Source organism: Colletotrichum lupini, chromosome 6 (assembly GCF_023278565.1).
Source record: "Colletotrichum lupini chromosome 6, complete sequence".
Taxonomy (NCBI): Eukaryota; Fungi; Ascomycota; class Sordariomycetes; order Glomerellales; family Glomerellaceae; genus Colletotrichum; species Colletotrichum lupini.
This window is the reverse complement of record NC_064679.1, coordinates 2,634,273-2,660,676: the sequence shown is the minus strand read 5'-3', so window position 1 is coordinate 2,660,676 and position 26,404 is coordinate 2,634,273. Positions and strand designations below refer to the sequence as shown.

Below are 26,404 nucleotides of genomic sequence, written 5' to 3'. Positions count from 1 at the left end.
TGATCAAAAAAGAATTCTGCAATTCTGAAGACCTCCGGGTCATTCTGTGGATAAAATCTTCGCCTTACTAGCAACACTGAGCCCGCTTCTCGAAGCTTTTCTTCATTCAAAACATTCAAGCTACGCTCAGGGACATGTCAAGCTAACGTTTGGGACAAAAGGTTTGACTAGTTTTTGGAAATGCTTTCTATATACGGCTTCATTCAATGTCTTAGGTGTTGACGGGGGCACCGTCGGGGTAGCGGCCACCTGCGACCTCGAACTTGGCCAGCGTCGCGTCAATCTCTGCCATCTCCTCCTCGGTGAGTTCCACCAATTTGGCATTCTCCGTGACCCTCGCCGCCGTCGTGGCACCCGGGATGGGAATGATCTCGGGCACGTCGGGCCTCTTGGAGAGGGCGACGACCCAGCCGATGGCTAGCTGTGCGGGTGTGACGCCCTTCTTCTTGGCCAGCGCCTCGACCTGCTCCACGAGCTTGATGTTGATGTCGAACGTGTCGGGCTGGAAGCGGGGCATGTGCCGCCTCATGTCGCCCTGGGGAATGTCGTCGAGCGACTTGACCTCGCCCGTGAGCATGCCACGACCGATGGGCGAGTAGGCGATGATGGGGATGCCGTACTGCGCGCACGCGGCGGCGACGCCGTTGGTTAGGGGTTCGGTCGAGAATAAGCTGAGCTCGACCTCGACGCCGACAATCTTGGCTACCTTGACGGCCTCGTGGATGGTGGCCGCCGAGACCTCGGAGAGTGTGATGCCGCCAACTTTGCCCGTGTCAATGTACTCCTTTTGAATGACGCCGAACGTGACCTCGAGGGGCGTATTCTTATCCCGCCGCGCGCACTCGAAAATGTCAACCTTTTTCCTGCCCCCGAGCTGGGAGAGGATCTTGTCGAGAGAGCGGCGGACGTTCTCGGGCGAGCCGTCGGGCTTGAGCTGCGGGAGGATGAGGCCGCCCTTCATACTCAGGACGACCTTGTCGGCGTCCTCGGGGTACTTTGCGAAGTAGCGCTCCAGGAGGGTGCTGCTGTTGTACTCTGGCGTTCCGTAGAATTCCCCGCCGTTCCAAAAGTTGTTGCCGTTGGCGAGGGCGGTGCGCATGGCCTCGAAAGCCTGCTCCTCTGAGCAGGGCTGGGGTCGCCATGTGAGGCCCATGAGGCCGTAGCCGATCTGGCCAACTTCTTGTCCGTTGAGCTTGGGCATGTTTGCGTGCTGCTTTTTGGCGATGTTATGAAAATTTGTGTGTAAAAGGAGACGCCGGCTTCCAGTTGCTGAATAATTCGTGAGACTTGAGCTGCGGGGTATGGATGCTGTTATCGAGCTATCGAGATGTAGTGAATATCGAGACTCGAGAGTGGTGTACAGCGAACCTAATCTATAGACGAAGACGTGGGTTTCTACCATTTATATAATGGTGTTCAAGCCTTCGAGATGATATCACCAGTGTTACCAGGAAAGAGGAGAAGGGAGCTAAGAATTACCTCCTGGCTATCCCCATGTGCAAATGGTAAAACGGCTTTCCGCTTTCACGCAGCAGTCCTACCTAAGGTGCTCAGGTAATACCCCCTACCTTCAATGACGAATTCGCGGAGACCGAAATGCTTTACACCCCCACCACGGCACCAAAGCACTTCCTTCCACGGCAGATAGGTTGCCAAAGTACAGTGTGGGGGTGCAGTAGGTCGTCTGCGCAGGTACCGTACACTGGACGATAAACTGCCTTGGCACGCTTTCATTCGCTGGAGTCTAGACGGGGTTAAGAACCAGTAGACGGATTTAGCATCTACCACAACCCTCGATTCCCGATCGGTCGGAAATGTGAGAAATTCGCTGCGTCGACGGGCTTGGGAGCCTGTGGGATGGACTTAAGCCGCTTACATTATCAACTTGAACTGGTGAACGTAACCCTCCAAGTCCGATCGACATGCTGTCAGACGCTTATATTCCTTCCCGCATAGTAGTCGTCCCGCCGCCTTGCTGGTCTGATATTGGGCGGTGCATTACAGCGTAACGGAGATTATGCAAGTCCGGCTTCAATATTGGGAATTTTGAGCAAGTCACATTGGACTTGGCAAGTTTGCAAGCAAGCCTGACAATGGCTTCTAGCAACTGCGCCTTCGATAGCCGTCATCTCGAACGGAGTGGTCTACGAAAGTTGATATTCAAGATATCTTGTCCATCACAAGGTGGCTTTCGAAAGAGAAGTACATCAAATTGAGTTGCATTGACTGGACGGTTCATCAATCGTCTACTTCCTAACCAAGTCTATCAAGAAAGACACCACACACACCAAAGATGTTGACCTAGGATCAAATATCCACAAGCTTCTCAACAACCTCGTCAATCTGCCGAATCCCCATTGTCTGACTCTGCATTCGCCCCAAACTCAGTTTCTTCTTACTGCCAATAGCAACAACTGGAGATGACATTGTCGCCTGCGTCCTCTCGACCCGAAACTGCGCGCCACGAAGCTCCCTCGCCATCTTCCTCTCAGCCTTTCCCGGCTTCACACTAGCAACCTTCCTTGACGACTCAAGAGCCACCGGCGGCGGAGCAGTGTGAGAGACGCCTACTGCCGCCGGAAAGGGGCTGCTGCTGCTCTTCTTTAGACCGGTGGCAACGGTGGCGACAGCAAAGATGCGCGGGTCAATGGTCCCTTCAGCAGGCAAGCCGGCCTGCTTGCGCCACCAGGACGGCAGCTCCGTCATGTTGACGTCCGCGAGCCCCTCGAGCGTCAGGGGCATCTGGTGCGTGTAGCGACACTCGTTGCCCCAGCTGCACTGGCCCGTCTGGCACCAGTGCCGGCAGAGGCTGCCGTCCGGCCGGACTACCTTTTGCTTCCCTGCGGTGAGCTTAGGAGGGGTAGGCTTCGAGGTTCCGGCGGCAATACTGGAGCTGGTTCTGGTGCTGCCGTCACTGCTGTGAGACGCCGCCGCCGCCGCTGCTGCGGCCATCTTCAGGGCCTGGGCAGGATGGTGATGGTGGTTGCGAGCGACTGCTTGCTGCTGGATGCGACCGAGCTCGAGCATACGCTCCGCGATCTCGGCATCCGATCTCTCCTTGATGGCGGCCGCAGCCGTGACCGGGACTCGTCGGAGCGGTTTTCGTTTGTCTCTGCAGCCGGAGGAGGACTTTGACGAGGAGTCTGGCGCGGAGAGCTCGGCCGAGGAGAAGTTGTCTGTCGAGACCGAGTCTGTGTCGTCTTCGGCCCAGTCGAGGACCCGGGGTGGGAGAGGGGGAGGAGCGAGTGGAGAGACGTCGGTCATGATTTTGGGAGTTGGTTGCGAGGCAGCTGACTTTGAAGACTCAGTGACTCCGCCGCGCTTTGTTGCATGAGACTGCTTGCCAACCTTTGCAGCGTCAGGTCCCACCCGCTGGGGTTCGAGAGGACGGCCAGAATCTCGGCTCTCAGGACTTTCTCCGGTGGAACGATCATGCGCTGGGGATACGAACTGTAGCTGAAAGTGACTCTGCGGCTTGGCGAATGTGCCCAGATTCGACATGCCGGTGGTGTCGTTGATGGTCAGTGTACGTGGCAGGCCGACGATGGTCACATAGTCTGGGAGAAGGTCGACTGGTATGACGGGTACAATAGCCCCTGGGCTGGCGCTTCCCTCGCGAATGATGAAGTGTGTCGGTCGTATCTGAGGGCCATCGTCCGCTTGTGGGCTGTGAATCGAGTGAGACAGGCCCTTCCTGGTGTTGCCAGCGGCTGTGTTGAAAGTAGTGGCGTTGGTGACTTTGGGCGGCATGGTTGGGACGTGTACTGATTCTAAGGACCTCTCAAGGGTTTCAACCCGAATAAATGGGATATGAGGCTGTTTTAGATTAAGAGGAGATGGGGCAGTGAAGTCATATTTCTGTCCGGAGCTCTGTCTTGTCTTATTCTCCGCCCTTCCGTTTGTTGCAATCTTCTGCTCGGCAGGATGCATACATGCCCATATCGCTTGTACAGACGCAGCAAACGCAATGATACGCAGTCTAGACGCTACAAACGAAACAAAATGCAGTCTAGCCGCAATCTTGATGCATTAAGCCGCGAGGCCACTCCAGGGCTATGGCCACCAAGATCCTCACCTATCTTCCACGCGAATGTTGACATCCATTCCATCCACACAGAACCCCAACTGCCTCGGCCCATCCCTAAGCTCAACCTCCCTCTTGACCCATCTACCTCCTCTCGCCTCCTGCGCCCCAGCAGCGCCCTCACCGCTCCTTCCGGTAGCATCTTCCTCGTCGCTGCTATCATCCGCATTCTCCTCATCGTCGAACCCGCCGACGGGATCCCATTCGCCAGTCTCCCACACCAGACGCAGCCGCAGAGGCTCCGCACCAAACAACCGTCCCGCGATCCCCTTGACGGCGTAGACGTCGCAGGACTTGGGGATCGTGGCCGTCTTGGTCACTTGCTGTCCTTCGTCCCGGCTGCCGCCGTCTGTATGTGCTGCCGCTGCCGCGACGTGGGTGAAGTGTACGGTGATGAGACGAGCCTCAAGGTAGGTAGGGTTAATCTCGTCGCGGCGGATGACGTCCGGCGCGCCGTAGAGGTCGCAGAGTTCCTTGTAGCGGGCGTGTTGGGCAATGACTTCGGGCTCGGCGGCCTCGGGCACGGAGGCGAGCTGCCTGGCGATGCGGGAGAGGTAAAACATGTCTGCGTTCTCGCGGTCCTTGGGCGAGATTGCTGTGAAGTTGAGAGCCTTGAGGGAGGCGAGACGGCCGATGGTCACCATGTGTGCCTCATCCGTCGACTTTGTTTGGTTGTCGCCGGCGGCGGCGTCCGGGTCGGGACGGTCGTAGATTGGGTTGTGGGCGAAACGGAGAGCCGTGAGGCCCGGGAATGAGGTGGGGAGGGCATCTACAAAGGCCCAGCTTGCGACGGCGTTATAGGATATGTCTAGATACTGCAGACTCGTTGAAAATGTCGGGATCGGGCCGGAAGGAGAGGAGATGGTGGCGATGCTGTTGCCCTTGAGGTGGAGGTTGCGGAGGGACTCTAGGGATGACAGAGCCGCGATGTCAGAGAGTGATGTGAACTCGTTGAATTCGAGATCCAAGGTCGTGAGGGTAGCAGCGAGCGATCCGAACGAGACGCTGGGCAGCACGGTCAACTGGTTCAAGCTGCAGCTCCAGGTCTCGAGAGACGGGAATTTGCGAGCAAGACCGCAGAGCGCTTCCCAGCTTAACAGTGTCTCCTCAAGCTCCAGCTCAGTCACTTTTGCAAAGGCCTGTGTTTCTCCCGTCTCGATGACTCGGAAGCGGTTACCACTGGGAACAAGTCAGTCTCAAAGCTGATCAAAAAGACGAAGAAAAGCCCCAAAACGTACTTAAGTCTCAAACTTTTCAAGCCGTCCAGCTCCTGACAGATCTTGATCACCTGGTCAAACTCCTCAAACAGGTTCCTGCTGATATCCAGCTCGTAAATGAGGGGGCTCGTCTCCTTGATGCTCTTGTCCCCGTCCACGACGTCCGACTGGATGCGCGTGCCGTCGAGAATCACAATGGTCAAGTCCTCGACGCGCGCGAGCTGCCGGCGGATCTTGTCGAAGCCGACCTCCTCAGCAGGTTTCTTACCAAAGAAGACGATCTGCTGAATCTCCGCCTCGCGCTTCGCGACCGCCTCAGAGGCATACTTGCCGTGTAACGCGGTGACGAAGCTCTGCGCAGCGTCGGCGCGGCGGGTTGGCCGCACGAATGAAGCGGCAGTGGGGGCTTTTGAGAGACCTGGCGGCCACAGTTAGAGACTTGACTGTCGGCGCAACGACACAAGAGGGGGCAAATGAGCTAACATGAAAAGTATCGGACGTCTTTATGTTGGCCGTCGTGTTTCCCGCGTCCGGTGTCGTCCCATTCTACGCCCAGCCAGCTGCCTGACGTGCCAGCGACGGGCCCTATGTAGCGGACAGTGCAAAGTGCATTATCGTAAGACAGGCGCTGACCAACGTAATTACTTGACGACATTTTTTACCCAGCAAGTTGTCGTCACCGCTGAGATGTCCAAAATGCTATGCGCATTTTTTTGTGTACTTGGTTCGGTGCTCTGAGGTACCTAGTGGGCAGGCAGCAGAATGATCCACGAGACTCAAGTACGTGAGCTCTTTCGCTGTAGCTGATCCGGGACGTCAAAATTGTTAGTGAGCGCAAGAGTGGTCACCAATACCAATCACAAACATGCCAACAACCACACTACAGCGAAAGAGTCTCAAATTGTTTGAAAGTAATTTTATGACGTTATAGAATGCTGTGCTTGAATCTGAACTGTAATGTTCCAAAATTTCATCCAAAATCCATTATTTTACAACTTCGACTTGGGGGACTCCACAACCTTCAACAGCGCGCGACCGTTGCTCAGAACGATCTTTCCACCCTCGACCTTGGTCTGGAAGCGAACTTCTTCCCATCCATCCTTGACATCGCCTGTCCTCCAGGCATCTGTCACCAGCTTGTCACCAGGCATGACGGGGCTGGCGAAGCGCGCCTGGTACTCCTTGATGTTGGCAGGGTCACTGCCACCGAGGGCCTTCAGCAGACCGTGGGCGGTCGAGTTCCAGGAGTACAGTCCGTGCATGATAGCTCCGGGGAAGCCCATCTTCTTGCCGGGCTCAGGGGTCGCGTGCAGGGGGTTGTAATCTCCATTGAGGCGGTAGAGGAGCGCTGACTCCTTGTTCGTAGCCTGGGAGAAGGTGGCATCAGGCTTCTTGTCCTTCGGGGGAGGGAAGTTCTCGGTCGCGGGGCCCTTGGGGCCGCCCCAGTTGCCCTGGGCGATATAGAAGCTGCTGGTGATGACGCTGGCGTAGACCTCGTTGCTGGGAAGCTCTACCAGGTCGGTCTGGGTCTCGACGACGGAGCCGGGACGGCCCTTATCGTAAACACCGAGAACCTTGGTTCGGACTTCGAACTTCTTGCCGGCCGAAGTGGGGGGGATGGTCTTGTGAAGCACAATCTTGCGCTGGCCATCGACGACGCGGCGGGCATCGAACGAAGGAACGTTGGGGATCTGGACGGCCTTCTGGGCGGCGTAGAAGTCGACAACCTCCTGGGTGTCGCCCTTGAATGCTGGCTCGGTGTTAGCTGGGTTGATCGCAGTGTCGATTGAGGCGATGGAGCTCACTGAGAATAAGAGGGTAGGTAGGGAAGACGGCGAAGTTGGGGTGAAGCTCCTATTGGCAAACGGTCAGCAATCAACAGTCATAAAAGTCAGATGAGAGGAGAAAACTTGCATAGAGGAAGTGAAGCTCGTCGTCGGTAGCACCAATGGTGTTCGCAAAGAGCAGCACATCGCGCTTGACCCAGGAAACGGGCTGGCGGGGGTACTCGAATCCAACACCGGGGCCGCTCATTGTGAAGTTTTCTGTAGGAATACGTGTGATGTACAGCTAGCGATACAGAGCGAGTCTGAATTGCAATTGGAAAAGAAAAGGCGGGGAGACGTGAGCAGACTTGCACCTCGGCCGAGCTCTGGGGAATTCGCGACGGTTTTAACAGGCGATGGCCAAGCTGCCCTCGGCGTAGCTGATGGTCAGCTAACCGGCCAGCTAACCGGACAGAGAGGGCAGCTCCAGTGGCAGTGAAACCCAGGGCCGCCAATGCCGAGGTTCAAATGTGGGGGTGGAGTTGCGCCATCTTGGGCTTTACCCCGGATCTCTACTTCGGGATCTACTGTGTCAGGGACACCGAATTGCAGGGTCTAGAGGAGGCTAGTGTGGATAATTCTCTCGATGTATCAGTAATCTGAGTGATCATGGCTCGTGTTGTTGGAAAACCTCACATGGCAGATTAGATGAAGCTTCCGTTGCGGTTTTCTCGAGGTGCAGCGTCCCTTTGCTGCCACTTAGCGTCGGGGGTCGGCAGGTGTCAACACCGACTACCTGCCTGGGGATGGGAGCTCTCGAATGGTGGAAGGTGCCTTCCTTCACCGAACAGGCGGGAGCTCCTTTCTTCACCTCACCTCACCTGCAGGTCCTTTAACCAACTTTTTCTTTCCGCGTCCCCATCCTCGGCCTAGCAAAAACTTCTACTTTGCATCACCCAGACCATATCGAGTCAAGCGAGCAACCATTGCACTATCACCCAAAGCATTCCCACTTCATCGCCGCGTTACTCGTGTAAGGTAGGCTTACACGAAGTCACGATGGCGCCCCCGAAAGCCGCCCAGCTACAAAAGGGTCGCGATTTCGACTTGGCCAAGCCCTTTGACAAAGATACTCGAAGGATCTTGCAGAAGACCGCCGCCGACCTAATGCGCAAGAGAGGCAAAATCAACAGCAAGATGACGATGGCATTGGAGCGTCCCACTCAGTCTAGCGATGTCCAGGATCAGCAAGACTTTCTACTTCAGCTCTCACTCGGCGAGAAGGCCAAAGAGAAAAAGTTCATCCGCCGCCAGACCAAAGTCCTGGAAGGAAGACAGAAGATGCTGGACATGGATCCTTCGGACGCTAGAGAGAGGGATGTCGACCTACTCAAAAGCCTTCTGTCGAAATTGAGAGACGAATCCAGCACCTCGAGCGAGGGACTTAAGCACAAATCAAAGAATGGCGATGTTTCTTCCGTTGAGTGGGACACTGAAGACTCGGAAGACGACAATGACGATTACCACAGCGCTCTCGAGAATGATCTTAGTGCCAGTCCTCTTGTGCCGGACGCTATCAGCACCAAGTCCTAGAAGGACAAGGATGTCGCGGTGATTGGCAGTACTAAGAAGGAGAAGCGAAAGCGCGACGATGATACACCTCAATCCTCCAAGAAGTTGAAGAACGGTCATCTCGACAAGGGTACCCAGCTACAGGGAGAAAAGGCTCAGCACGACGGTGACAGCAAGCGCAAGAAGAGGCACAAAAAGTCCAAGAGCATCTCACTCAATGTGATGAGTACCGAGGGCCAACACGATATCCCGAAGGCCAATTCACATAGCATTACAACTAATGGCGTCGAGCATGCCGAGGACACCGGTTCTGGTGCTGATATCGCAAAGGGACTGGAGAAGACGAAGAAGAAGAAGAAGTCCTCCAAGTCCAAGTCCAAGTCGGCCACAGCTCATCCCATCGAGCACGGAAACGAAGCTAATGTTAGCGAGGTTTCGCCTGTTCACCAGAAGGCCGAGGGCCAGAAGAACGCGTCTGCGTCTACTGCTGAGGTGAAGGGAAAGAAGCTTAAGAAGAGGCACAAGAAGTCTCGTTTCAGTGCTCTCGCTGATGTCGATAACGAGGAGCAGGAGTACGGTTCTGAGGCTGTCCCCACTCCTGAAGTATTCGAGAGGAAGGACACGCCTGTTCTCGTTCACGAGGCGAAGAACGGCAAGAAAAAGAAGAAGCAGAAGAAGACTAAGCATGCAGAGTTTTCCCATGCTGTCACAGTTATCGACGATGTCAATGAACACGAGCACCTGAGTGTGGCTGAAGCCAGCCCTGGAGGTGAGGACGCTAAGGGTGGCGAGGTATTCCAGAAATACAAGAAACTCAAGAAGGTGGGACACATCTCGGACAATGTTGTCGCCAAGGACGACAAAGCCAATACTGAGCGAGACACACTGGTTCATAATGCAAAGGTCGATGAGCCCACGACCATCGAGGGAAAGAAGAGAAAGAAACTGCGAAGCACATCGCTCTCAATCGCCGAGAAGGATGAACAGTCCGCCTCGCCAGACAAGATTAAGGATACCAAGACCTCCGTCGACGGCCCACAGAAGGCGATGTCGTCGCCCAGCACAGCGTTGAAAGGACCTACTCGCATCCCTATTCCAGCCACTCCGGACAATCGCGGATCTTTCATCCGCACAGCTGGCCGTACGCCCTTTAACCCCTTCTTGAACTTGAAGCCGCACAGCGTTCAGCATCCTGCGCCTAGCTTCGTTCCTGAGAAGTCGCCGAAATCTCCTGGCGGCCAGGTCTGGGTTCTTGACACCACTGGATCGCGCAAGCAGAACAAGAATCATGAGGACGACGCGAAGAGCGTGACCATGACCATTGGCAAAGTCGACACTCCACACAAGTTCGATCAGGGTTCCCCGACGCCCCCTCCCAAGAAGGAGCAGAAGAAGCGAGGACGACCCAAGAAGGTCAAGGAGCCTCTTGCCCATGTGAGCCCTCACCGTGCGGGTTCCTCTGCCAAGGCAACAACCCCACGTGCCCGTGCTAGCAGTGACCTTGCTGCGCTTTTGGGCAGCCCCAAGCGAGCCAAGAAGCTCCAGAAGGTGCTCAAGGAGGATAAGGCAATGCTCGAGCAAGAGAAAAAGAGCTGGTACAAGGCAGTGGGCTTGGATTACGAGGGCTAAGTATTGTTCGCCAATCTCTGGATGTAGATTGTATTGGCTCGCAGTATTGCGCAAACAGCATCGTCCCAGAGTTAAATGCCAACAGAATGCGCCTAAGGAGGTCTGCGGGGTTGCTTTTAAGTGTATGGATAGGAGATGAGGGCAATTCAAGACATATCACTTATGGCGTCCACCGTGTGACGATGCACTACTGAATAGTGACTTGGCCTTGATGTGGATGTAGGAAATCTCATTTCACTACTCGGCTATTTCGTGAGGCCAGAGTCCCATGTTATTATACAAAGAGCGTAGATCCTTACATCGCCCAGAACCCAATCTGCGGCTTCAACCGTTAATAAAAACACAAAGAAGACCCACCCGTTAAAAACGTCCCTTATTGCGGTCACACTCCTCCAGGAATCTGTATATGCCCTCAAGCCCCTCGTACCCATCAGAGCAGTCCTCACTGGTCTTTGGGGTGGGCGATAAGCTTTCGTATCCCTCGGGGTCTGACATCCAAGAGTGCTCTTCCATCTCATCCATGAACGCCTCTTCCAGGTCGACATCGATGCCGGAAAGCGACCGCAGTGAACCGCCGGGCGAAGTGATGGTCTTGACGTCGTCGTCAGGAGCGTATGGGAATCGAAGCGCCACCGAGACGCCATTCTCGATTTCAAAATCGGCGTCTTGACCGACAATACCGCGTTGAACGCCAGCATCATCGCACAGCCGCTCGACGGTCTCAGCGTCAACTCCAGGGAATCGCACCCGGAGCACATTTTTCTTTTCCATCGTGATTGGCAAATCACCAAACAAGGCAAGCCTCTTCAGGTCTGCGAAAACGACGGCGAGGTCCTTGAGAGCGCGAGCAAAGTCAATGGACAGAACGTCGAGGAAGCCATCCTCGTTGAGGGTGGTGGTGGGGGCCTCGGCGTTAGCGGAGGTGAAACCCGCAGCGGCGGCGGCGGCCAGGGGGCTGAGGGCCGTGACGGTGGGGCTGATGTGGAAGTCGACGAAGGAGCCGGGGTTCCCGCGGGAGGTGGCGCCCATCATCTTGACGTACGCGGCCTGCTCGAGCTCCGAGACGGCGCGGTAGCGCTTGTCGCCGCGACCGTTGAGGCCGTCGTAGCGTACCTTTTGGCCAGAGAGGCAGAAGGCGCGCATCGCGACGGAGACGTTCTGGATCACTTGCGCGGGCGCCGCGGGCGTGTGAGAGAAGTAGCGGGCCCCACCGCCGACGCTGTAGCCGCCCTGAGTGCGGGCGATGGCACCGCCGGTGAGATTCGGTCGGAGCGTGCTCGCAAAGGGCGCGCGGCCGGTCATTTGGCCCACGCGGCGGGATGTGTTTGAACTCGGGAACGATGCCCGGCTGAAGCGTGCGCTGCTGCCGCCGGGGCTACCGCTCGTGGAGATCCATCTGCGAACGGTGTTGTTGATGCTCTGGGTCGAGTACCAGCGTCCCGCGCGCTTCTGTCTGAGGAGAGCGGCCGGGTGAATGGGCTGTCGGCCCGTCGGCGTCGTGCGGATGGGGATGTGTGCGAGTTCGCCCTGGACGGCCGGGCGGGTTGCGTTTGCGAGTTTGGTTCGTATCATCTTTGTCGTTCTGGTGATGCCCACGCGGAGGAGGCGTAGGGCTGCTGGAGCCCATATACCCCCCGCGGCAGACATTTTGGCGGGTTTGTTTGGAGTGACTCCTAAGAGATCACGACCGGTAAGGGGAACGTCAAGGTCGAGTCGAACAGTGTCGTGTCTGGAGCTATGTCCTTGGGAAAGGAGGGAAACCTGGGGGAGGACGGGAGATCGCGGGGAGCAATTATAAAGAGGGAGGCGATAAGATAGACTTCGCCACCTGAGGTTGTCAGCACAGATTCCCGAAAGCACCGCCACAGCCATGCCAGTGGTCATGTTTCCCGCTAGTCCAAAAGAGGCTAGCGCATCATCTCGAGGTAGGACCCCCACTCTGGACTTTTTTCTTTCCTTTAAATTTTCCACGAAGCTCTTCCAACTGCTGCAGACTTCTCTTTTCCATACTCAACAAGGTCAATCACCAAGACCTTTCTCCCTCTGCCTGCCATTGCGCAGACGCCAGACTGGTGCGCGTCTGGCAGGCATTGGGAATACTTTCAATTGGTAAGTTTGATCTTCTTTGTCTCACGAGAGTTCACCTGGTTTCTTTTGTCTTTTTGCATGATGATTGGAAACAACATTGAACAATCCAAATCAGACCTATTTCCATGGTGTGACACTTTTCTTAGAACTGAGCAAATTCTTGCGCAGCTTCCTGTCTATTCGCGTCTACGGAGTTGTGGGACCAAAGCTAACGCGCAACAGAATTTTCTCTTACGAATTTTCAATCGCTTCCAAATTTGAAGCCCTTGCTTTTGACACTATTTTCAAAAGGTTCGTTTGCACTTTCCGGTCGCTCCACCCCCCTTTCCCCTTCGCCTCTATATGATGAACACTTCGTACACCATAGGGATTCCTCATGCAGAATACATAATGTTGAATCCGGTGCAATAGTTTCAGCCTTGTCTGATCTAGAGCCAAAATTTTACCTTCTTTTGTTCGCATCTATCCAGGTAGCATCCAAGCTAACATCAGTCGGATAGGTAAATACATATTTTCCAGGCTCCGCCTAAATGCTTTCCTTCCCCCCACAAGCAAACACCACAATGAGGAAGATTTGAACGAACGGGCGGACATAAACGAACCTCGATGCCCCTCGCCAGAAACAAACGGAGCGTACAAACTCTGTGGTGTTGGGTGTCGGGGCTTCTTGTTGAGATCGATCGTCAACTGATCGTGGTTACCACTATTTGCTTGTGTTCAAGGTACTCTCTCTGCGTTTGCGCGCAGGAGAGTGTCCTTTGGAAAGCTTGCGTTCATCTGGTTGAGGTTGGCCATGCTGACTGTTCTCGACGCAGGTAAACATTTTTCCCTCTTCTGCTGCCCAGGCGGCGACCGTGTTCAGTCTCTCGATACTATGATGAGTTGATCAAGTATTCACACTGTTTGACTGGCGCTCACTTCGGTGTTTGCTGGACATGAACGTAATTAACACTTTCTGATATTGAGGTAATTCAAACTCAAATCTCACATCCTTTGGATAGCATCACTAACAGCCAGCAGATCGTTCACTTGGTGTTTGCTTCACACATGCCTGACAAGTCGCTGACCCGCGACATAGGTAACTTGCTTGTACTGATGTTTCTCGTTTTGTTTTGATACCCAAATGGTAGGTCTACAATTTTTTTTCGTACTTTTTTCTGTTGCAAGCGCAACGCCCACCGTCTCACGGATGACCTTTTATTAGCTCTAGTACTGAATATCATGAAAGAGAAAACATAAACCGATTCACCTTGGAGAACTGATCGAGACCTGTCATTTTTACATTTTGTTTTGCCATTACTTTAGCAAAGCACTTCGCTAACATGACAACTTCTAGGAACCTGGACTCTTCAATGACACCTGATCTATCTTCCTTAGTCTGATGACTCAATAATAAAACATGATATTTTCATCGCATTTTTTCTGTCGCTTCGCTTTCTGATCGTGTAACAATGATGCCTTGCCTCCCTTGATATCCACAACCCTTGCGCCAGTCTCCAATCGCACACTGCGGCACAGACACACCTAGTGCTTGAGCTGCAGACGCGCGTTCATGCCCACGATACACCTGATCAAATCCCAATCGCCGTGCGCGCCAACCCAGTCCGTGACAATGATGCCCGTCGCCGCGTCGCCGACATTGAGCTGGTGCGGACCCTTGCCTGGCTCGCCGTGGCGTATGCAGAGGTACTCGATGACGGCCGGGTTCACTTTGGCGGCGATGCGCTCCGGCCAGCAGGTGGCGTTGAAGAAGTTGCTCGCGCTCAAAAAGTTGACAAAGAAGGGCAGCGGCGGTGCGTCGGCGTTGAAGTCGGGCATGCCGGGGAGGTGGAAGAGCTGCTCGGCGGCGCGCTCGAGCTGGCCGTGGGAGAAGTTGATCTTCTTCTCTACGTTTGTCGACTGGTCGATTTCGTAAAAGTCCTGGACGCGGATGAGGCCGCCGCCGACGGTGCCGTCCTCGCAGTTGTCGGGCCAGTTCTGGGCGTCAATGGCCCAGCCGCGGCCGTCGTGCTCGCCGCGCAGGGGTTCGTCGAGGCCGAAGCGGCGGATGAGCACGATGCGGCCGCGACAGTCGCCAAGGGGCGGGATTCGCGGCTCGACGAACCACCTGTGGGCGTCGCGGCCGACGTAGCGGTCGCGGAGGTAGCGGCTGAGCTGCTCGTCGTTGCCCTTGCCCGTGCCCTCGCGCTTGACGGACATGAGGACCGTCTCGGAGGGGTTGGCGTCCAGATAGGCGTAGATGTCGGAGAGCATGTCGGCAAAGTACTTGTTGCCGGTCAGGGAGATGGGGAAGGCGGAGTGGACGAGGGCGAGGTCGTCGTTGTCCTGGGAGACGGAGACTCTGATGTCGAGGAAGCGGACGCCGTTGTCGAGCTGCTCGCGGACGCCGACGGCCTGGCAGCGGACGGAGGGCAGCGCCGTGTAACACGTCGGCGAGTTGTGGGTGCCGGGGATGGAGAGGAGGGGTAGCGGGTATTCGTCGCGCAGCTCGTGCATCCAGGCATTGAGGTTTGCGGACGACATGATGGCGAGGAATGCGCCATTGGCCACGTAGACGGCCGTCAGCTCCAGAGGCGCATCGTCGAGCTTCTTCATGACGGAAGAGCGGTTGGTGGGGCTCGGGGCGTCAATCTCATAACGGTGGCCCTCAATTTCGAACTGGAGACGAACGACATCGTGATTTCCAATATCTGGTGCGCCAATCTCGGTGCCGCTGATGGCGAATGGCTCGACATGAACATCGACATCCTCGGTCTGGTGGGCATCTCCCTTTGCGTGGGTCTCTTTGGTGGTGAAGTTGGTCGCATTCATTAAGGAGCCAATGGTACCAAAGGTGTTGCCCAGGAAGTCTCCGGTGCGCTTCCTCTCGCCCTCGAAGCGTTCGACACGCTTGAGGGTGACTGGCAGGGCCGTGAGGTTGCGGATGGTGAGGTTCGTCATGGCGGTGGTCTCGAGCAAGGGAGAGGAGGGGGAGGGGAGAAGAAGTGAGAAGCAGTTACCCATCGTGGAGGAGGATTTTCACGGGGGTTTAGAGCCCCTCGGCGGGCTTCATGTACGCGTGTTCCGGGGTACAGAGCCGTCTTGGAAGGCTTGGGAGGGCCGTTACTTGCATGTAAAATGGGGCTCTTTTGGAGCTGGGCTGACCTACGGCCAAGGAAAGGGCGTTGCAACGGTTGGCTGGGTGGGATTCTGAATGTCTCGTCGCGGGATGCATGCCGAGTCGGCGCGAGCAAGGTACTTCGTACCTACGGATAGGTAGGTACTGTATGTTCAGCTCAGCTTGACCGGGGCTTCCTCACAGTCACAGCAATGATTCAAGATCGGTAACGCCGCAAGCAGCAAAGATGTCTTTGGTGCGATTGACGTCGCAATATGATGCGCCGTAGCGCTGCTGGTTTGGAGTAGAGCTGGCCGATTAGTGTCCTGAAACTGGACGTGATTCGCCAGCAGTGACAGACAGAAGCTGTTCTTGCAATTGGCGCTGCTTATTGGGCCGTTGGGAGATACCAGTTGCGCAAAAGAGCTGAACTCTGGGGTGTGCCTGGTTGTCCTGCAACCTGTGCCATGGATTAGCTGGGACGCGACTGCATGGAGACTGACGGCGATAGTTCGGACCGAAGAGCAGCTGAAGTAAGGTATGGTGATGGGAAGCAGGGATGAGCAGACCTGGAGGCAGAGACGAAGTGGTCGGGGCCTGTTGTCCGTCTGATCAGCCAAGGCTAGGTTGATCAAGATCTGATGCAAAGAGAGTCAAAACAAGAGACGATTTGGCCTCCAACGGGACGGACGGGAAATAGTGTTTAGGTTCCGCAGAATGCACGTCCTTTGGCTTACTCCCTGTGCCCGGGTGGATGCAGCGGGCAGGGCGGCCTATGATATCTTTGCCCGTGTTAATCCCTGAAGCAGTCAGATCGTATTCGTGGACGTAAGCATCTTCGCTTCGTAGCAAAAACACCTTCCTCTTTCAACGACCTCAGTCACGATTGCAGAAAGAACTTTGGTCTTTGCTAAACCTCAAGCTATGTCCTTTCTTTCTGCTCAACGGCTCAGTAGTTGAGAGAGCCATTCGCTTTGTTCCCAACTCCCTTACCACGTACTCCTCTGCTCGAGATACTCTCCATGAACCATTATGGAGTAATCAAAAATCAGATCTCGGTACCAAAATCTCCACGGCTAACCCCAACTTGGGAGTCTTACCCGTCGCGCTCGTGTTCGTGGCATGATAGCATCAGACTCGGGCGGCAGGCCCTGGTCGAGCTTGGAGGCACTACGATGAAATCTGCAATACCCGCCCTTCTGCCTATTCTTGCCAAGACCTCGTAGAGGGGCAAAAGGCTGAATAGCATGGCTAGACTCATGAGTTACATCCCGGGCTTGACTGTATTCGAGTATAAATAATCATATACCTCTCGTGAGCTTTCGATTGATGCCCTCATCTGCTCCCCATCGTGACAATCCTTCTCCAACACCTCACTTTCTTCTCATCTACTCTCAAAATGGTCAATTTTCCCTCCATCGCCGTAGGCCTCGCCGTCGCTGCTACGGCAGCTGCCGCAGCTGACACCCCAACGCTCAATACCTGGCCTCAATACAACCACGGCGGCTGGTACAACCACACGGATGGCGACGTCACCACCTACGGCGCTCCCGAAATCACCTCTCTCTCAGGCACGCCCCACGCCAGATTCTCCTTCCTTTTCAACCGCGTCGATCCCCCCTACGCTGGCCTCTACGTCCAGTCCTCGACCGCGGACTTCATCACCGACTACGAGGTCGAAGGCTACGGCTGGGGCAAACCCACCGTCACTGGCAAGGTGTGCGGCGCCCAGGGCAACTTCACCTTTGTGCAGCTGTTCGGCCCCGACGGCCTGCCCAATACAATGGCCACCGACACCATGTTCATCAACGTCTACGCTGCCAAGAACAATGCTTCGCGGGCCGTCATCAACGAGGTCTGGCCCGTCTGGGTTGGAGACGATATCTTTGACCCGGAAAACACAACTCCCTGCCCGGCTCCTGCCGCCAAGACTAAGAGGTGGACTGCTTGAAAAGTCTGAACCGTCACTTGACGGAACTCGAAGAGGAAATTAGGGTGATATTGATAAAAGAGGCCAGGAAAATATTGAGGAAGACAGGCCAGGCAAGAGATGGTGGTCAGAAGTTAAGAGACGAGGGCGGATTTAGTCAGGAGGCTGTTCACGCCATTAAGCCATATATACACGAGACCAATGAATATGTAATCAAAACATGATAAGCATAGAGGCTGCTTTACACGAGGCCCAATGTAACCTACGCTTGTGAGAATCACTTATTTACTCTTTTACCGGAGTAACCAGCTCATTCGGCGTATGGCTCTCAACAATAGCGAACGCGGCTAAGAAACGAGCCTGATACCAGTAAGCACGCAAATGAGCACACCTTATTCGTATGAAATCTAAGTGCGCCCTTCCTCCTCATACCCTGCCTGCTCAATTGCAATCATAACCGCCTTCGTCTCCTCAAGGCACTCCTCCTTTCGATACTCTTGCGAATTGGGCTAACCGTGGCGCCGGTAGACCTCCTGCAGCGCCGGAATAGGATTCCTCGTCATCGCGCTCTCCGAATCCAAGACCTCGTACTCGTTACACGGCACCCAGCGCAGCAAGCGGTACTCGGCCTTGAGCACCTTGAAGAAGTCGGCGACAGACCACGCGGCGCCGTCGGCACGCCACTCGGCGTCTTCCTCATCGTCGCAGTAATCGTACGGGTCGTCCTCGATGCACCGGGGCCCGTCGCGGAGCCGGCCGGGACACTCTGGCCAGTAGATGACGCCGAGCTCCGTATCAATCAAGAAGGTGTGGTGCTCGCTCATCGTCAGCCCGACGACGCTCTCGGGTACGTGCTCCGTGATGGCGGGGCCCTCGGTGATGGTGCGAAGCTCGTCGATGTCGCTGCCGCCGTCGCGTACCCAGGTGCTGGACATGCGCCAGTCTACCCAACGACCTCCAGGGGTGATTTCTGGTATCTCATTGTCGTCGAGATCTTGGCGGATGTACGGTAGGTGTGAAAGTAGGCTCAGTACCTCGTCTGACTTCCCCAGGCCTTGTAAATCAGAGGCTAACGTTGGCCACCCTCCAGGCGGCGGGTGCACGACAGCCGACTCGGGAAGGTACATTTTGGTCAGAAAGACGTAAAAGTCGGTCACGGCGGCGACTGTAGCCTCCTCAGAGTACTCGACTTGGTCAAGCGTCCGCATCTCGTCTTCGTGTTGTGGTCAAATACCCTAACGGCGTGCCCGCTTTCCACCTCGGCGTTTTTTGGTTTCTAGAGAAGGAAGTGTTTGAAATTATACTTGCTGTCCAAGAGTTGAGCCAAAAGTGTTCAGAAACATGAAAAGCGAGGATGGAAAACGGCAAACAGGCTAGAAGAGGATAAAGAACTGTGCCGCACGTCTTAGATAAGCGGTCTTGTTGTAACCTCAACTGCTAAGGGCGATTTTGATGATAATTTGGCCCCCGTCCTCCATTTTCTTCCGTGGTACGATCAACATGATAATTCTACACCAAGTTCGTTAAAAATGTATGAACATATTATTAAGAGTTACTTAAAATTCCGAGAGCGCCTAATAACGAAGAGAAAGCTTCCAATGTAACCCACTGGCCATTCCGACTTACATAATTAGGAGGAATCCATGGTATTCACCTAATTCCTCTTTCTTCAGTGCGATTTGCACAACAGTATAGCGAAACTCACCTCGTATCCACTCTCAAGGTTCCTTTGTACTTGGAAGCCTGTGTATTGAGACTTTTCCAACGCGTGAATGACACGTGGGTTATAGTGTACGCCATTGTAAGGCGATATGGGGAGTACAGGTGCCATAGCAATTCCGTTACTATCAACGTGAGAAACGTGGCTGAGACCTCAGCCGCAGTTCGGTCATGGCGACCACGGCTGTCAAGCCAAAATGAAAACCGCCAAGAACTGGTTATCATCAGCTGGCCAATATTGTGCTGTCCTTTGAACCGCAAAGTGGTATGGCATTTCGTCTAGATTCTCGCAGGAATGGTAAGGGACTTTCCAATTCCAATTCTGCAAATCCAGCTAAGATTTAAGCTTGTTTTAGTGTAACGAAGAATGCAGTTGTTTGAACCGGCGTACCCTGCTTCCGCTGAGGTGAGTCGTGCTGAAGTCCAGGAGCTTTCTGTTCTGGCATTCTCAATTGGTGCTGTCACATTTGGTCAAGTGCATGTACATGTTTGGAACCGGATATCGTCCTTGAAGAGATTATCCGGCGTTGGTATCGCGAGTTCGATCGCTTTGCTAGAGAGAGGCTTTCAGAATGTAGTCTGAGAGGTGAGAATATTCTTCGCGCGTGCATTGACGAGTCACTTAGCGATCTTCAAAGTATTCGTGCGCTGAGATCTGTGAAAGGTATACGGATGTCATCACATTCATCAGCTAGACAGAAGGCATCATTAGCAGCCCATTTAACTACTGACTGTGTATGTGTGGCTGGCTTGGCGCAAGGGATAAATGTGACAAGTCTGATCAGCCGTGGGATATCATTCGAACGGCAAATTTCGTGCGGAATGGGAAAGCCATTTTCAGTTGAGCACCTCTGGGATTGCCTTGTGTCTCTTTTGCCTGGTGATCCGTCTTGGGACATTCATGTTGTCGAAGCCGTGAGTCTCGCAATGTGAAGACCACTGGCTCTTATGATAGTTGTAGCTGAAAAGTGCTCCACGGCATTCTGCCCCTATACGCCGTCGGAATTGTCGACGGCTGATTTTGATGAGAGAGGAATCTCTTGTCTTGGCTTCAAGAAACAACTTTTGAATTACGGAATTCTCCCTGACATCCAGCCTCTGGTGACATCTCACACTACGTCTTTGTTGAGATCACATTGAAGAGAAGCATTACACTACTATCGATGGTTATAACATTTCAAGGAAGTCCCAGCCCATGTAGCAAATACTCCGTATGTCTTTCTGCCAAGCTGACCTCCACACTCATTTACGCCTCACAGGGTCTCATTGCTTATCGTTCATCATTTATGCTAATTCAGTCACTCACTTAGTCTTTGGATTCTCGACCGGGCGCCATGATGTTACTCAAGATGCGAGCCGCATTGCTAGTAGCTATAGCTGGCGCCGCAAGCGCATATCCGGCTTCATCTGCACCCGGTAGCAACGGCAACTTTACTAAGACTATTCTCCCTACGCCTTGCCCATATCCCACAGAACAGGCAAATAGGTTTGGTTTTATAGGAGAACAAACCGCGACATTTGCTCACGATGGGCCCCACGTCACCCTGTCGCCAAATATCCATTGGTCGTGCGATACAAAGCCGGCGGCCAACGTCATCCCTATTCCTCCCAGCAAGGGTTCCAAGATGTACTACGGGGTTGGTGGTAAGTAGAAGATGCAAACCTATCCTCATAAACCCGATGAGCTCACGCAATAGAGTAGATCCGGCCAAGGCAGGAGCCTATGCCTTTGTCACCTACCACTTCACTGCTCCGTCGGTAAACCTGGACCATTGCGATCATGTAGCTGTCGTCACATACGACTCATCAAATCTGGTCATCTCGTTTGGCAGCCAAGACGGATATCAGAATGCCGCGGACACCTGGAACACTGATGACGGCCTGATCTTGGTCGCCTTCGCCAAAGGTTGCGGTGATTACAAGAAAGGCGACCGCTGTTTCTTCCGCGTATCTTCACTCAAGTTTCAGGAATTTGATTTCGTTGTAACAGCCTCCGGAACTCCTAGTCACCCTGACGATATTATCACTGTCGGTGAAACCGAATGGGGCCGTTGGACACCTCGAGGGCACCACCCGCAACCTTCCTCAGCCTCTGAACCAACATTCACATGGGGATCCGCACCGGCCGCCACATCTGGCAGTAGTCCATTCGATCCTATTTCCGCTTCTTCTGTAGAATATGTTGCCCCTGGCACGACCGGATCAACTTCACCTGTGCCTATTTCAACTGCTTTGCCCGGAACTCCTGGCAGTCCACTCTCAAACAGCTCCTCTACGGGGAACTCCACCAGTTTGCAGGCATCACGCAACTGCGACGCTCCGGTTGACACCAAGTACCGACTTCCAACGGCCTGTCTTGGTGATTACTTCGACGAGGATCTCGATGATGACCTAGGGTACACCGATTTGAGCGCCGAGAGTATCAGATTCGTTCAGGAAATCGCCCCTCAGTTCATCCAGGAGTCTATTCCAGAGGATTTCAAGTACGACATTGATCCAGAGGACACCTTCTGGAAACAACGCCGGCATCTCCGCGGGCGCTCATTCTGGTCTTTCCTAGACGTCATAGTGAAGCCCCTTGAGGCAATTTACCACGCCACGCAACAAATTCTCTCAATCGGAGGTTCCATCAACAAAGATATCTCCTGGCAGCTACCCGACTCCAAGTCTTCGAACCCCGATGGAAAAACGCTCACCGATCCCAAGACCAAGCAGGTCAAATCCCCATGGGGTGATTCGATCCTTCTGAAAGCGCTAGGTTCTCAGGAGGAGGACCCTGAGAAGACGGTTAACGGATACATGAACATTTTCTGCGTCGGATGCGGTGCGTCTGGCAACGCCAAAATCGCTGGCCGAGCCCGCTGGACTCCTCTTGGCGGGTTTCTCGAGGGCGAAGTCGACATCAGGACGGATATCAAGTTTGTTCTAAAGATAGGGATCGATGCCCAGATCACATACAAGGAGGAGTTCTACAATGACTTGATCAACGTGGGTCTACCTGGGTTGTCCTACGGTGTTGTTACCATCGGGCCACGTATTAACGTCGGATCACGCGTTGAGGTCGAAGCAGCGGCCAAGGGAAAACTGCTGGCGGGCGCTGAGATGGGTCTGCAAGACGCCCATGTGCTCATAGACTTTGTTCACTCGGCTAACAGCAAGAAGAGTGGCTGGGAGCCCTACTTCAAGCCGGTCTTCGAAGCGGAGGGTGAGTTGATGCTCTCCACGACACTTGGTCTGCCTATAGGTATCAAGTGTGGTCTCCAGATCGCGTCCTGGGATAAGTCCGTAGGCATCATTGATGAGCCGTCCATCAAGGGTGTTGCTCAAGTTGCAGCTTCGATCGGTCTCTCTGAGACGGGCAGCTTCCAGGGCGGATTTGCCGAGACGGATGGCTGTACAGGCATCAGCACGCAAATCAGCTGGCGTAACAGACTGTACATCGATATCTTGGGTTTGAAGGAGATAAATTTGTTGGATACCGACGATCGTCCACTGACTCGTGAATGCATACCGTGAGTTGCCTCCTCTACTATCCCTACCGCTTCACAAGATACTCGGGGCTGACAAGGTTAGACTACCCTCCAACTTCACAAAGCGGCATATTGGACATCGGCAAACTTCCGAGCCCACGAACCCGATTGTTGACATTACACACAAATATAAGGGGGGCTCCTCTACCCTTTCTTATGAGCTTGAGTCCCTTCCGAATTCGGGCTACAATGATACCGACGGATACGAGTATTCTCTTCTTGTAAACCCTAGCGGCTCTACCATGATCATTTCTTGCAGCAACGGCAACTTGTACGCAGTCCTCACCGGCGGACCAGACAATGAACTCTGCTCGGAGCTGTGGGCTCATCAGAATGACGCCCTCATCTACGACGGAGCTCAGCGATTGATGCACTACTATGGCACCACCATGGCAAAGCTCGGCGTTTCTAGGCTGCGCGTCGAACCTGGACTGCATGGCCCTACCGATAGTGTTGTCGTCGCGTGGGCTCCTTACTACGGCGGACCTGGCCCTGAAGAGTACTACTTCGTTGCTGTTGACCCTCTTGGCGATGTTTTCTATCCTGCGGTCTGTGACTATGTTGACGGGCAATCGTCAAAGCTTTTCCTGGTTCGTGACCCAGTTGAAGGGATCGAAATTCTCAAGAGTCCTGACCTCATGTATACTGTCACCGGTGGCCGGGTTGGTGACTGCTTTGCCTTGGTGTTGACGCAGGGTGCCCATGAGGCCAAGAGCTACCTCAACTTGAGTAATGCTCCCAATGGCCGGGGCTGATTTGATATGTTCCTTAATCCAATGTTCAGAGCTCTCCTACATTGATGCGCTTATCGAGGGCTGCGCCGCAAGTTTGGAATCATACAACAATTCATGGGAAGAACCTTTGGCGAAGCAATCATTATTAGAATTTGACACTTTTTTTCGTACTGGTCCTGTCAAGCCGATTCTCAGACGGATGAGCTCACTCATACAGTTGCTAGCAGTTATTGACTTGCCAGTATTCGCAGTCAGGTTTATGCTGCGTTGTAGGACTGTGGGGTCATCGATCTCCTGCCGTTGAACCCCCGTCCGCGGCCAGATTTCCCAAACCAGGCAATGCGTAATGCGTGTGTAACGATGTAGAGCAAATGACGGGTAAGAAAAGGAGCGTGGCTTAGCTCCCCGGGCGCGCTAGGACCTGGTTACCAGACCGTCGGAAGAACCATCCCTTAAACGGAGCAAACAGGTGGTGTGGATATGGCCAACGTCTAGGAAGTGCGATAGATGTACCGGGATGAGGAAAGAAGAGGATATACGTCAATTGTTTCGTACCCTGGACCTTTATCACATGCCGGATTGCTCAAACCTCTATACTCGGGACCCCGGTCTCACAGTTCAATGGAGAAGCTATACTGATTTCCAGCCTTGTCATAAAGAGGAATTGAGAAGTCATTGGTTCATTGCTAAAGAATACATTAGATGTGGGTTTACGATTCATGACACAAAGTCGATTCAGTATAATTGCTGAAATTTGAATACAGCGAGCTGACCATGATCGAGCTTTCGACCTCATCTAGATCGATCTAGACGGCTCCCTCTAATCCCACCCATTCCTCGGCACTATTATTTTCCTCAATCCCAGTGGTACATAGGTTGTGCGAGATCCTCATAGCTTTGCACCGCCGTTACACCAACAGCGACACATAGTGACACTGACAGACGAGCACCACTAAGGTCCCCCTGAAGATCAACGGGCTCAGCTTGACATGCCTCTGCGTTCCCTTAATCCTACCAATGCCACTAAGGCTGAACCGCCGAATTCAAAGAAGCATTGCTCGAGAAGAACCCAGACACAGACGGACTTAGACTCACTCCTCACTCCGAGCGCGCTTGTATACTGGGTGCTCTGGTGCATCTAGCTCTGAGGCCGGCCTCCTCCGATTTGGCGATGAAGGAGACGCCGTGGAATCGGTAGACTGTCTCCGGGGTTGTAGGTTGGTTGGGTTCTTCTGTGTGTACGTTCCACGACGAAGGAACTCTGCGATGACTGCTTCCGTGCCGATGACATTTGACGATCCCCTCACAGTGATACCTGCATCAACTTCCAGCTTCAATGGTCTTGACCGCCCATTTCCATCTATCAAGGGGCACCCCGCTGTCCAATCTCTCTCATAAATGGCATCGACTACCGCTTTTGCGATGGAATTTGCCTGTGCCGCAGGCGAACAGGGCAGGGCGATGAGGTTGCTATCGCTGGCCACGTCGATTCTTGTTGAGATACGCAGAGAAATGGGTGATGGTTCTTCCTCTTCCCCTTCCTCGTCGGCATCTAACATCGAGTCTTGGGGAAGATGACAGATCCGTTGACTGTATTGGCTCTCGTGAGTGATATCTCGTCTTACAAAGTGGGATGCGATGCTGCCAAAGACCGTCGGTTGTGCCTGCGGAGAGTATGCTGGAGGCTGAGGTTGTCTCCAGGGATCATTATCCTTGGGTATCGTCAGAGCATGGAGGCCTGACAGTAGAGCAAGGTGTTGGGTCTGGGCGCTTTCGGTGGATGAAGCCATCTTCGGTTATGGCGATGCGTAGAGAATAAGTGGTGATGAGGTAAGGCACGCAGCTGTGTCTTCAACATCCAAGTTTTTTGCAAGCTGATAGAGATGCCTGAAGTCGTTTTATCCTTCGACTTTTTCTCAAAATGAAGACGTGGAGTGGAACAAGATGCAAAGCGTATGTGAGATGAGAAGGAGAAGCAGTAGTAGTCGATATATAACCACTTCCCTAGGCATATGACAACACGTTCAAGGTAAGACCAGGTTTCTTTAGCGGAGATGTGACAGAAAGACGCCAGACGTGAGAAGTAACATTGAAACTCAGCTTTCCCTGTTCAGTTGGTACAACGGAACGTTCGAATGGGCAGTGCCTCCCCATTTCAGTGGGTAGGCCGAAGAAAACACCAGGTAAGCACAATGGGCTCCGTTCCATCACTCATCAACAATCCATCATCTCTCACTTTTCGCTGTCCAGCTCCACCTAGGACGTTCTTTCACAGACACACGGTGTAAGCGCAGAAGCTAGATTCCAACCACTACTAGCCACGGTGAGCTTGTTTGAGCTCCCAGAGTAGGATGAGTTAGGCCGGCTTCCCGCAAATATCCGTTTAAATCAGGCCTCCTCTCTGCTTCTCCGGCTCGGACCACACCTTTGTGGTAACCGACAACGAAACGAGGCCGAAGCATTCGGAGCCAGAACAAGGGTGTGGCGGATCCTGACGATGCTTGTTGCGCCAAAAACACGCCGATCGAAGGAATAAATTAACCCAGATAACATCCTCAAAAGAGCAAGTGCCCACATGGCGAGGGACATGCCCCCATGCCTGAACAGGGCAAGGCGGAAGATGTCCGGTCCTCTCTACGACATTTGCCAATGGGAGCAACACACCCCTGTCTCCTACGTACCTAAAAGCCGGCCAACACTAAAGGAAAGTTTGACACTTCACACGGCTGAATGGCATTACCAGTTTATTGTTCTCCCCGGAAAGCTGCATTGCTGGATGGGCGTAGAGTAGGGGGGTGCGGAAGCCGGAGGGGGAGGACCACTCGGAGCATCGACCCACTTTGCCGAACGCCTCTTTCCATTGTGGTGGCACGGTGGAGCCCCCCGATTGACATTGTTCTCGGATGTGTGCGGGGCAACGTTGCTATTGTCCAACGCCTTCGGCCCCTGTGCTTCTCAACCACACCCGCCGGCCGAGGGATCGCACCGCCCGTCGTACCCCAGCGGCAACCCGTACCGAATGAGTTGGATCGAGTCTC

The 26,404-nt window shown here is 54.0% G+C and overlaps 11 protein-coding genes across 11 annotated transcripts; 3 read left to right on the top strand and 8 right to left on the bottom strand.

Moving 5' to 3' along the window:
- Nucleotides 1-211: 211 nt before the first annotated feature.
- On the bottom strand, nucleotides 212-7,335 carry CLUP02_12294 (CAP-Gly domain-containing protein; the record flags this gene model as incomplete). Its single annotated transcript, XM_049291258.1, has 15 exons — nucleotides 212-1,345; nucleotides 1,480-1,514; nucleotides 1,569-1,792; nucleotides 1,877-1,890; nucleotides 2,003-2,113; nucleotides 2,182-2,226; nucleotides 2,320-4,009; nucleotides 4,076-5,263; nucleotides 5,323-5,719; nucleotides 5,785-5,886; nucleotides 5,964-6,000; nucleotides 6,073-6,098; nucleotides 6,150-6,181; nucleotides 6,295-7,105; nucleotides 7,182-7,335. 15 exons carry the CDS (start codon nucleotides 7,333-7,335, stop codon nucleotides 212-214), a joined length of 6,000 nt encoding a protein of 1,999 aa, XP_049148403.1.
- Nucleotides 7,336-8,126: 791 nt separating this feature from the next.
- Nucleotides 8,127-10,268, top strand: CLUP02_12293 (uncharacterized protein; the record flags this gene model as incomplete). Its single annotated transcript, XM_049291257.1, has 2 exons — nucleotides 8,127-8,630; nucleotides 8,706-10,268. 2 exons carry the CDS (start codon nucleotides 8,127-8,129, stop codon nucleotides 10,266-10,268), a joined length of 2,067 nt encoding a protein of 688 aa, XP_049148402.1.
- A 360-nt stretch (nucleotides 10,269-10,628) lies between these two features.
- On the bottom strand, nucleotides 10,629-11,915 carry CLUP02_12292 (casein kinase II beta 2 subunit; the record flags this gene model as incomplete). Its single annotated transcript, XM_049291256.1, has 1 exon — nucleotides 10,629-11,915. The coding sequence occupies one exon, from the start codon at nucleotides 11,913-11,915 to the stop codon at nucleotides 10,629-10,631; it is 1,287 nt and encodes a 428-aa protein (XP_049148401.1).
- Nucleotides 11,916-11,941: 26 nt separating this feature from the next.
- On the bottom strand, nucleotides 11,942-12,436 carry CLUP02_12291 (uncharacterized protein; the record flags this gene model as incomplete). Its single annotated transcript, XM_049291255.1, has 3 exons — nucleotides 11,942-12,096; nucleotides 12,296-12,337; nucleotides 12,403-12,436. The coding sequence occupies 3 exons, from the start codon at nucleotides 12,434-12,436 to the stop codon at nucleotides 11,942-11,944; spliced, it is 231 nt and encodes a 76-aa protein (XP_049148400.1).
- A 382-nt stretch (nucleotides 12,437-12,818) lies between these two features.
- Nucleotides 12,819-13,632, bottom strand: CLUP02_12290 (uncharacterized protein; the record flags this gene model as incomplete). The annotated part of the gene is made up of 6 exons (XM_049291254.1): nucleotides 12,819-12,838; nucleotides 12,906-13,022; nucleotides 13,083-13,228; nucleotides 13,345-13,384; nucleotides 13,424-13,448; nucleotides 13,606-13,632. 6 exons carry the CDS (start codon nucleotides 13,630-13,632, stop codon nucleotides 12,819-12,821), a joined length of 375 nt encoding a protein of 124 aa, XP_049148399.1.
- A 248-nt stretch (nucleotides 13,633-13,880) lies between these two features.
- On the bottom strand, nucleotides 13,881-15,359 carry CLUP02_12289 (phosphatidylinositol-specific phospholipase C; the record flags this gene model as incomplete). Its single annotated transcript, XM_049291253.1, has 1 exon — nucleotides 13,881-15,359. One exon carries the CDS (start codon nucleotides 15,357-15,359, stop codon nucleotides 13,881-13,883), a length of 1,479 nt encoding a protein of 492 aa, XP_049148398.1.
- Nucleotides 15,360-15,384: 25 nt separating this feature from the next.
- On the bottom strand, nucleotides 15,385-16,702 carry CLUP02_12288 (uncharacterized protein; the record flags this gene model as incomplete). Its single annotated transcript, XM_049291252.1, has 6 exons — nucleotides 15,385-15,646; nucleotides 15,721-15,886; nucleotides 15,957-16,050; nucleotides 16,114-16,317; nucleotides 16,447-16,471; nucleotides 16,554-16,702. 6 exons carry the CDS (start codon nucleotides 16,700-16,702, stop codon nucleotides 15,385-15,387), a joined length of 900 nt encoding a protein of 299 aa, XP_049148397.1.
- A 150-nt stretch (nucleotides 16,703-16,852) lies between these two features.
- Nucleotides 16,853-17,404, top strand: CLUP02_12287 (uncharacterized protein; the record flags this gene model as incomplete). The annotated part of the gene is made up of 1 exon (XM_049291251.1): nucleotides 16,853-17,404. The coding sequence occupies one exon, from the start codon at nucleotides 16,853-16,855 to the stop codon at nucleotides 17,402-17,404; it is 552 nt and encodes a 183-aa protein (XP_049148396.1).
- Nucleotides 17,405-17,892: 488 nt separating this feature from the next.
- CLUP02_12286 (uncharacterized protein) lies at nucleotides 17,893-18,591 on the bottom strand (the record flags this gene model as incomplete). The annotated part of the gene is made up of 1 exon (XM_049291250.1): nucleotides 17,893-18,591. The coding sequence occupies one exon, from the start codon at nucleotides 18,589-18,591 to the stop codon at nucleotides 17,893-17,895; it is 699 nt and encodes a 232-aa protein (XP_049148395.1).
- A 1,845-nt stretch (nucleotides 18,592-20,436) lies between these two features.
- CLUP02_12285 (uncharacterized protein) lies at nucleotides 20,437-23,387 on the top strand (the record flags this gene model as incomplete). The annotated part of the gene is made up of 3 exons (XM_049291249.1): nucleotides 20,437-20,746; nucleotides 20,805-22,614; nucleotides 22,676-23,387. 3 exons carry the CDS (start codon nucleotides 20,437-20,439, stop codon nucleotides 23,385-23,387), a joined length of 2,832 nt encoding a protein of 943 aa, XP_049148394.1.
- A 1,070-nt stretch (nucleotides 23,388-24,457) lies between these two features.
- On the bottom strand, nucleotides 24,458-25,156 carry CLUP02_12284 (uncharacterized protein; the record flags this gene model as incomplete). Its single annotated transcript, XM_049291248.1, has 1 exon — nucleotides 24,458-25,156. The coding sequence occupies one exon, from the start codon at nucleotides 25,154-25,156 to the stop codon at nucleotides 24,458-24,460; it is 699 nt and encodes a 232-aa protein (XP_049148393.1).
- Between the last annotated feature and the right edge of the window lie 1,248 nt (nucleotides 25,157-26,404).